This window comes from Ostrinia furnacalis, unplaced genomic scaffold (genome assembly GCF_004193835.3).
Source record: "Ostrinia furnacalis isolate ACB-3 unplaced genomic scaffold, ASM419383v2 OfSCF7012, whole genome shotgun sequence".
Lineage (NCBI taxonomy): Eukaryota > Metazoa > Arthropoda > Insecta > Lepidoptera > Crambidae > Ostrinia > Ostrinia furnacalis.
Window position 1 is genome coordinate 404,665 of NW_021137251.1, and position 9,956 is coordinate 414,620.

The window sequence follows — 9,956 nt, forward strand, 5'->3', positions numbered from 1 at the left end:
GAAATGTAGGCAGATGAGCGCCATTAATTCGATGTTTAATAAGGCAAAGCCGAGGATGACAACAATAATAAACGCCAGCACGTATACCATGTAGGCATTAGTGGAATACAAACGGATTACCGTAACATGTGCCGGGATATTAAAAGCATTGCTCTGATTAATTAACTTTATTATACCTGTCAACAACAGTGTAGAGCTAACAATATTGTAATTAGCGTAGGTAATCACCGAAGCACTGGATTCGCTATATCACAATAGATTGGCTGAAATAGACCCGGCAAATTATTAACATCCTGACACTGAACGGGTTATTTAATTTCAATCTGATCCGTATTGAAATTGTGCACTTAAAATTATACTCTATCTGAAACTATTATACCTATTTCTATGTTTGTTTAACGTTTTTTGTCAAGAGGAGAATATTTTAACTTCTGTAAAGATTGAAATGAAAGCCCATTACAATATATTTTATTATAACTAAAGCTCTGTAAGCAGATCGATGGCCAATCTCTTTACTGCGAAAGACGTTCATATTTCAACAAAGATCTTATCTGAGGTAATAAAGAATCCACATTTAATTTGTCTCTTTTGTTTATCGTTCGAAGTGATCGTTTGATCCAACTTTTATGATTCAGTTTGCTTGTGTCAATGTCTTGGAAACGTAAATATTGCTAATATTATAGTCCCAATCTGATAGCCGTGATGTGAATTGGAAGGAAATGTCGTTGCCGTTTGAAGTTGTGGAGAAAATTTTCCGAAAGTTATGTTTTGGAAGTTGTAAATTGTAAATCGTTTCATTGTTACTCTTTCCTTCTTTCTTGGGCGAATATTCAATGTCTCCCTTTCTGGCGTATACAGCGAGATGATATTACTTACTTGGAATAAATTTGGAGTCATTATTGTTATCATCTGCATAATTCCGCGTTTTGTTTTGCATAATGAGTTCAGACCCATGAATGACAATATTCTCTAGTGATATTACTCAGACACCCTTATGCTGAATTGTACAAATCTAGTGTTTATGACTTGCGCTCTAAATGCTAATATTCTTTATCGGAGTACAAACGATACATTTTGTTTTCAACTGGAAATATTCCTTGTGAATAAATTTCAACTTTCTAAGCAAGTGCGGCTTTTTTTACAGATTCTGAGAATGGGTTAAAAAATTGTCAAATTTACTTACCTACTCAAACCAGATGACAAAATCCAAAATGTGTGTCAACAATAAAATTCACAAAATCACTTAAACTACAAAGCTACTACTTTACTACATCTCTATAGCACATTGCCTAATCCTATAAGGTTCAAAGTTAATGGTATTGACAGCACTGAATCCAACTAACAGAAACTTAATAACCGTGAAGGGTTCAATCCCATCTGTCTCCGTTTGGACCACTTGCCGAAACAATGGAATCGCGGCAAATTGCCCATCGGGCAGCCACGTGCGTCGCGACGCCCACCGAACTCCCAACTGCGCCGACTGGATGCGCAGTCCCCACAGGTACCCTCTTATTAATACAACCTCGACCCTCAAACAAAGGACCTCCAATCAATCCGCAAACTCTGCTCAATCTCACCAATTTGGTCACCTAAGATCGTCTGTACACTTTCACGAACTCTCCAAACTACGCTCATGCTTCAACACTGGCATATGACGCGGCAAAAGAAGAAAAACGCGCAATATGCGCCCGACAAGGACGCAAGTACGCAGATTGGTGGAGCCCGAAAGGGACAACTTCAAACATTTTGTAAGCTGATAACCAGAAGCAGCGAACAGAGCGAGGGGAACCATATTCTCGCGCGACTCCGCATGAATGTAATGAATTAAGATTCAATGGTATAAGCGTGACTTTGTGCGTGCGTGTGAATCGTTTTGATGTAAAGCTTTGTGTCTTGGAACTGCTATGTATTTTTTATGTTCTAATAGAGTTTCTAACAATGAACTTATAAGACTTTATAAGAAACCAATTAGAATTTAATCTCCTAAATTTAATATCGTGTTTTTTGTAATCTGCATACAACTCCAGATAAATGGAATAAAAACATCAACATTTAGACCGCACATTACACAATGAAGCGCGGAGGAAAATATTTCGTAAGAACCATTCAAGGTTCGACCAACCTCATTCTTTAAGATAAGGAAACTAGAAAAATGGAAACCTCGCGGTTTGGTCGGCTCACGTTATCCTATCGATTCAAGGATACATCCTTATACCGTCCAAAAGCGGACTTGCACTCTTAAATCTGAAAGAAGGTTTTAAACAAAGCGAGCGCGCCCGAGCCACGTCCGAAGGCACATAGTGGCCCACACACGTAAGCTGGAATAAAAATTGACAAGTGATTTTTACCTATACATCCATGAAAATGCAATCCATCATTGGGTCCCGTGTATCCACGACCGCGGCACGCACACCAGCGCGCGCCGCACACTATGACACCGCACCTCCTCACGCGAAGGGAAAATCTTCACACACGACACAGATAAACATGTCAACTGCTAGACATTGTTACCCTAAAGTCCTTTCACGTTTTTCACCACTAAATCACCATTATGCACAAATAATAACACAGACAACATAAACGAACACAGAAACACACAATAATTTCGCAATATCACCCGCGTCCGAGTCACGAACACGACGGTTTCGACAAAAATACGCGTAAGTATTGTAGTGTCGATTCGGCAACTGTTCTCCCCGCCCTGTTCCAGAGGCGAATGGGGCCGCCATATTGAATCTCGCCGTGCCAGCGCACAGTGGCGCATCTACCGGTCGAGCTCGAAACTAACTTGCTCTACAATTCGTAGCCGAACTATATTAAATACGTTTTCTGCCTGAATTTTAATCATAAACTTGAAAATTTATGAATTAAATCTTCTACTACATATGTACAAATAAAATTCCTCATAACTTTTCATTGAAATTGTGTGGTCTTTTTATATTTCGCCTAAAAAGTTTTTATGTAGAGAACTCGCGCCGTGTAGAGTCTGCTTATCAGGAACTAATGCAACTGGTGGCCGATAGATAGCGTTGTGGTGTGTTACATTATGTAAATAACTGAGGTATTTATGGTTATATACAGTGTGTTAATACGTTCAATGCCACGCGCTTTGCCGAGCTTTATCTAATTAAGACGCCCCAATTTATTACGGCTTTTAACAAAAATTGTGCTCAATGACTTTATTTAGCCAAAAGTATTATAACAACGCATAATTTAACCACATTTAGCCGTGATACTTAATAAATTGAGTATACTTAGCTTGCTTCCTTCGTTCGTTGGGTAATTAATTCATGAACCATTAGATAATTATCTGACGTACATTTCAATTAGGATTTCGCGCTTAGAGAGTCAAGATTGAGACAGATTAATGAATCAATATTTATTTCTTCTAATACCTTTGATTGAAGTTTAAATTGAAAAGGTATTTGATAATTAATTCAATGTAGAGTCAATGGCTTGACTTTAAACACTCAAAAATGATTATAGTCTCAATTTCTAAAGATCGTTTAAAATTAATGAGATTTTATTCTCGAGTGGTGATATGCTTATAATTAAGTATTTAAGCATAATTAAGTAAATTAGTGTCCAAATAATATTAACAGCTAAATATTTTTTAAGATTCTTACAACGGGTATAGTATTTATAAATATAGTATACATAAATGCCTAATCTCAATTCTAAATTATTCCATCATTAGATTGGTCAGTTAACCACTGTGCAAAATAAAAACAGTCATAAACATTGCGGCAACCACAGCCCATCAAAGCATCGGAGTCTGCCACATAAAAGTAGTTGCGTAGTTGCGTACTTACCCTAAATTTGCCATCGTATCAAACGATTATTGCCCAAATAATGTGACGGGTCCACCACCGCAATCATACGCCAGTTACGGATTGAAACATTAAATCAAACGCGTAAGGTTGGATAACATTGATTGCGGTTGGCCTAAATGTGCATTAGTTTTATGACCACTGTGCAAGTACAGTCAATCTGGATAACTTTGGCCATCAGTATACCATTAGCTCAAAATATAGTAATTGCTAATTTGAAAGAAGAAAAGAAAGAGTCTGTCTGAAATATTGTTAATCAAATTATTTTCACGCGTACAACGTCGCGGGCACAGCTAGTTATCAAATAAGCTTTGTATCTTAGACTCGTTCACAAAGAATCAAAGCGAAAAAGTGCAATTAATATTTAATTTTATATTTTGAGCCAATTTTATACCATAGTTAGTTAATCCAGATTGACTGTACCTACCAGTGCGAATACTCATCGCATTTCGTCTTACNACTTGTGCTGGATTTTTTGAAAGTTAGTACTGCTTGTTACAATCATTTTGTGTTTATAGATTGTTTATTCTTGTGTTGAAACCCAGCGTTTGCCAGTAACTTTAGACATGTACCAAACTGTTTGTGTTTATTAAGATGTGATGATCTAATGGAACAGANTGGAGTAGAATTTTTGGATTTTTTTTAAGTGCCTATTATTTTTAAAATATGCCACATAGATTTTTTTTTTATATTTTTCTGATAACCAGCACAACTTGCCTCAACACCCAGTTCCGGCTTGACGTTACATTACGGGACACCCTGTATATATCATATTATATACAGTGTGAGTCACGTTAAAGTGTACATATGAAAATAGATGAAACTAGACCTATTTTTATCGACAAAAAAGAGGTCAAAAAATTTTTGAGATTTTTTTTTATTTTTCTATAGAATTTTTTTTCTTCCAATTACTTGTTGTAAAGAAAACGTAATAACTTTTAAACTAAGCGGTATATCCTGATAAAATAAAAACAGTAATAATGCTAAATAACAGGCGATACTAAAAAAATACATAAAATACACAAAAAAGGCCAACAAATAATAAAAAATGATACTTTTTGAAAATAAACTGCTTTTGAATTCGTGTTTTTTGGGTTATTTGATAAATTTCTCCAAAAAATGCCCCTATAACAGGTGGTTTTTATTACTTTGTATTATTCTCTATCGTATTATCTTTGTAAAACCAAAAATCGCATGTCTCTATCCCTATCACAACATTTGCTATGAGCGTTTGAACAAAGGCCTGCCACAACATTATTCTCCGCTGCAGGTAGAGAAAATTTTAATTTTAACTAAAATGCTTATTATACTTTGAAATCTTTTGTTTTTATTTGAAATTGAACTTGTCTTTATCTAAATTACAAATCTAGAGCCATTTTCAGTTTCGTTGTTAACGAAGCGTTGAATAGCGCGCCCGGAGAGGCTTAGTTCAAACGATCATTGCAAATGTTGTGATAGGGATAGAGGCATGCGATTTTTGGTTTTACGAAGGTAATATGATAGAAAATAATACAAAGTAGTAAAAACCACCGGTTATAGGGGCATTTTTTTGAGAAATTTATCAAATAACCAAAAAAACACGAATTTAAAAGCAGATTTTTTTCAAAAAGTATCATTTTTTATTATTTGTTGGCCTTTTTTGTGTATTTTATGTATTTTTTTAGTATCGCCTATTATTTAGCATTATTACTGTTTTTATTTTATCAGGATATACCTCTTAATTTAAAAGTTATTACGTTTTCTTTACAATAAGTAATTGGAAGAAAAAAAATTCTATAAAAAATTAAAAAAAAATCTCAAAAATTTTTTGACCTCTTTTTTGTCGATAAAAATAGGTCTAGTTTCATTTATTTTCATATGTACATTTTAACGTGACTCACACTGTATATAATCATATCGCTATCTTCTTTACTATGGGTATAGGTGTCCCATGACACCATATACCCATAGTAAAGAAGATAGCGCTGGTAGGGCCCAAAAGATAAGGAGACATGTAAAGTGCCCCATAAGGGCTGCCTTTTCTTTTTTTATTATTTACTATATTTTGACGTTCATAAGTGCCACTTGTGGTCTAAATTGAATTAATATTTTTGATTTTGATAAAGAGAAGAAGAAGATTACTGCAGTTTTTAGAAGACCCATAGGTCAAGTTAAACACTGTGTCATCTTATTCAGTTGTAATAGTTGCTATTTTGCAACAAAAATGTTTAGTCTGGTCTTACCTGAGTCATAATCTTCTCCTGCAACAGTCCCCACACCAAATAAGCCCCCATGAGCCCAGTGAAACAGAAGGCCAGCTCCACGCCTTCCCTGGTGGTGCTCTCTTCGACCTTGGTAGGCTTTATGGATTCCGGCAACCGCTCGGTCGGCTCGCCGAAACACGCGTGCAGTATGCGTGAGAGATGGGTGGAGTTTCCTGCAACGAAAAATACAGTAGTTATTTTCTTATTTACCATTTTATAATATGTGATGAGATATTTTAAGTTTGGAACAACCATACAAATGAGGTCTATCGTTTTAGCGCTCACAGGTTGACGCCAGTGTCTGTAGAGCAAGGTCAGTGACACTTGCAAGGCAGAGATAATGGCGCCAACTAGTGAGCGTTGAAGCGGTAGGACATCACATCTGGACTCCTGGTGAGTGTGTCGTGTGTGTCGCCACTATAGAGTAGGGTCATTTTAATTGCCAGTGGTGCTAATTGTTAGGTATAAAAAGATAGCCCTCATCACATGTGAAAGTAGCTCTAATTCTGCTACGTCTTTTCACGCTTAAAACTGAATTATGTAATTTTGAAGAATTTTGATATAGAGATAGATTAGCTTGATTGACTCTTGGAGAAGCCAAGCAATCTATTTTATAACAAAATTAAAATGCCCAAGAAAATAAACGATTGGAAAATGAAATATAGGATGAGTTTTCTTGTAGGCATAAGAAATAATTTTAACGATATAAAAATCGATAGTAACTCGTGATTATCAATTAATTGCTTTTGATCTTAATGGCAATCGAGTGACGCGGGTGATAAGAATGTTTGTTATAGGCTGAAATCCACGCAGATTATCTTCGTTAAAGCAAATGTAGGTTCGAAATGAATGATGGTGTTAATTTGTCATTTCAAGGTTGATTCAGTATAGTAGTACAGTCAATAATATGCTGTAGTACCATCTGTGTCGAGTGTTTGTGTGTACAACAGTATACATGTGCATGCGTATAAATGCAAATTAAAAATTGGAAACCATACGCAATATCAACACACTTTCAACGTCACATGAAAGAAAATCATAAAATTCCGTTATCGAATGTACTTGTCGTATACCGAACGACAGTCTTGTATGGGTCTTACCAAACTGAAAAATGTTTATTCTAACACTACATCAATCTTAGTTTCCGATAAATATCTACCTATTTCGTAAATGATATATTTGTCGATATCACTCTCGGCAAGTGATAACTGCCTAGATTTTTCAGATTACTCTTAATAGGTATAAGCCTATGCGCAGACCACCGATTTTTTGTCGGCCGATAGTTTAGTCGGGCAGTTAATCAGTATGGACAATTGGACATGTATGGAAGTGCGCACATTACACCGACTTAGTATCGGCCGATTCTTCCTACAAATTAAAATCGGACCCAACTATCGGTCAACAACGGTCGGTGGTCTGCGCCTGCTAAGTTTTGCGAAGTCGCGCCAAATGTTTTTTTGTGAATTAATATTGTGTGTTAATTATAGACCTAGAATTTCTATTTAGGTGTTTCGAAGATTAACTAACTGTCCTTAGAGTTAACTTTAGTTGGGAGCATAGAATAGATAAGCCTTAATGAGTGTGAATGTTCCAATTTGATGAGGCAATTGTGCCTGTGTGCATGTGAAATTAGAGTTTAAAATACTCTGTTACCTTCTGTCTACTATGGGTATAATCAGTGGACAAATTACGTCACAGATTAGTTTCAGCTGTCGTAAAAAGTGCTCATTAAAAATACAATGGAGTGTAATCAACTTACCTATTTTATCGAAGTAATTAGACCTATCGAGGTATTTGTATAGGATGAAACCGGGCAGTAGGACTGTCGCATAACCACCGATGTTCAGGAGAAGACGGAAGAGCCTGTAATAAAACAATTATACTGCTTTAGTCAATCATACAATAGTAAAAAGAAATGTAAAATGTTTATGTGCAATAAAATTACACAACTTTGTTGACAATTTGACATAATAACAATTACATTATTCATTCAGGAAAATAATATCCACAGCTTGATGCTCCCCCAAGGATTATCTCAATGACTGGTCCTGCATAGGCTCACATCTAGGTACTACCCACGTCCTTTACCAGATCGTCAGTCCACCTAGTGGAATGTGTGTGTACAATATGTTTTCCTACCTGTGGTCGCCACTCAAGAATGTCAAAACAAACATAAACACATTAATTTTTTATCAGTGACAGAACAAAAGAGTTCATCTTCTCTATATCTTTAACATATATACGTAAAATCTTCTATGCATGCTCTGAATAATAATAGTTTCCGACTTACCAAGAATATTCGACTTCCATCAGACTGCCGGACTGTTCGTACGCAGTCATTAACTCCTGGTAGAGTCGCGCAAACAGCCATGTTGTCAATATACAAGCTAGGATTACGCTCCTGTGGGTGTGTAGATTAAATACTTAATTAAATTTTAATCAATAAAACATTTATGAGTTAAACTCTATTATGAATTTTCTTGTTCAGATTTTGCCATTCAAATGTTAAAGGTCTTATTCTCAATATTATAAAATGATATGATTAAATAAAACAGATTAAAATTACCTACATTATTTCCAAATGGTGTACTGTAAAAAGTCTTATACACTCAGCATTAATTACTTACTTACTTAATTATGGAGAAAGGAAATTCATTAAGAGAGTTAATTAGATACTGACTACTACCAGTTTGCTAATTTGGAATATTGCGAAATGGGAAAATTAATGTAATTTTTTTTAAACTAGATAGATTTTTTTTCAGGCAACGAAAATAAATTATATGAGCATTAAAAGCTTCCTTCACCAATGTTATGATTTAGTTGGTAATGACAAATAGCAGCATGTTGATAAATTAAAACTTTTTAATTGCAAAACAATATGGACTTACACCAATAATTAAATAAATAAGCTACACCTGAATATTATGTGAATGTTTTAATCTAATATTTGATTCATAAACTTTCATTTTTGCTAATTTATGTCAGACATCACCATTTTATTAAGCTCGGATAAAATCACATAATGTGAAATAACTAGTTCTTTGCCCAATGCACATGTCTAAAACAGGAAAAAAGGTCACTCATATAATAATTTTAAAACTTACCAATTCTTGAATTTAAGCCTATAATTGAAAATAATAGTTTAAGTGTGTGTTTTGAAGTATCCTGACTTAGATTAGAATCATAAAAATTAATGCATATAACCTGACTGCACGGTTTGAGTACCGATTAACAGTACGTATGCATTTTCTGCTGACTACAAGTTTTTCTAGCATGTAGAGAACTATTAGACAAAAAATATCAATTGAATATTACCTACTGTTTTTGTCAAGACAACTTACGCGATAATTATCTTCGAGCGCATCTTGAAATTATGTTAATCCACTTAGAAACTAAAGTTTCTCTCTTGATATGTATATTCGTGAATAATTTTAACTCAACATTTCTTCCTAAAACAGATCAAAATCACTGAAATTCTGAAGAGAAAATGAAATGTCGATGAACATGAACTGTCATTGTTGTCATCTGTCAAAAGCCCCATGACTTTGACATTGACATTACATGCGTTCCGTTCTCCACGCTTTTGATTCATCAATGAAAGTGAAAGAAGCCCTAACACAAACTCTTTTTGTGGGTATTTTGATGTTGCTTGCTGTTTTTGTGACAAACAAGTGTCATAAACCAGTCAATGATTTTGTAAAGTGTATTTTTACACGCCCATGTTTACGCCAATTATTTTCTAAAAATCTACATAAACCCCAAATATCGTGAAGTATCGACATAAAATTGGTTCCCAAACAGATGCTCATGGAATTTAGAATCTGGGCTCAAAGCGGTGACAATGTGGTATGAGGCGGTAATGTTTTTGCTAGAATTTTTGGCT

At 35.0% G+C, this 9,956-nt stretch overlaps 2 protein-coding genes across 3 annotated transcripts in view; both read right to left on the reverse strand.

The window, feature by feature from the left end:
* Positions 1–2,704, reverse strand: part of LOC114363087 (Histone gene-specific Epigenetic Repressor in late S phase) — a 251,710-nt gene extending 249,006 nt beyond the window's left edge. For both annotated transcript variants that reach the window (XM_028318709.1, XM_028318708.1), the window contains exon 1: positions 2,349–2,704. The gene's annotated coding sequence lies outside the window, so the exon portion shown is untranslated. The remainder of the gene's footprint in view (positions 1–2,348) is intronic.
* Positions 2,196–9,588, reverse strand: LOC114363090 (adenosine 3'-phospho 5'-phosphosulfate transporter 1-like). The gene is made up of 5 exons (XM_028318714.1): positions 9,415–9,588; positions 8,364–8,474; positions 7,833–7,936; positions 6,053–6,246; positions 2,196–2,318 (listed from the first exon to the last, which is right to left on the reverse strand). Exons 1-5 carry the CDS (start codon positions 9,435–9,437, stop codon positions 2,196–2,198), a joined length of 555 nt encoding a protein of 184 aa, XP_028174515.1. The 5' UTR covers positions 9,438–9,588.
* Positions 9,589–9,956: the final 368 nt, after the last annotated feature.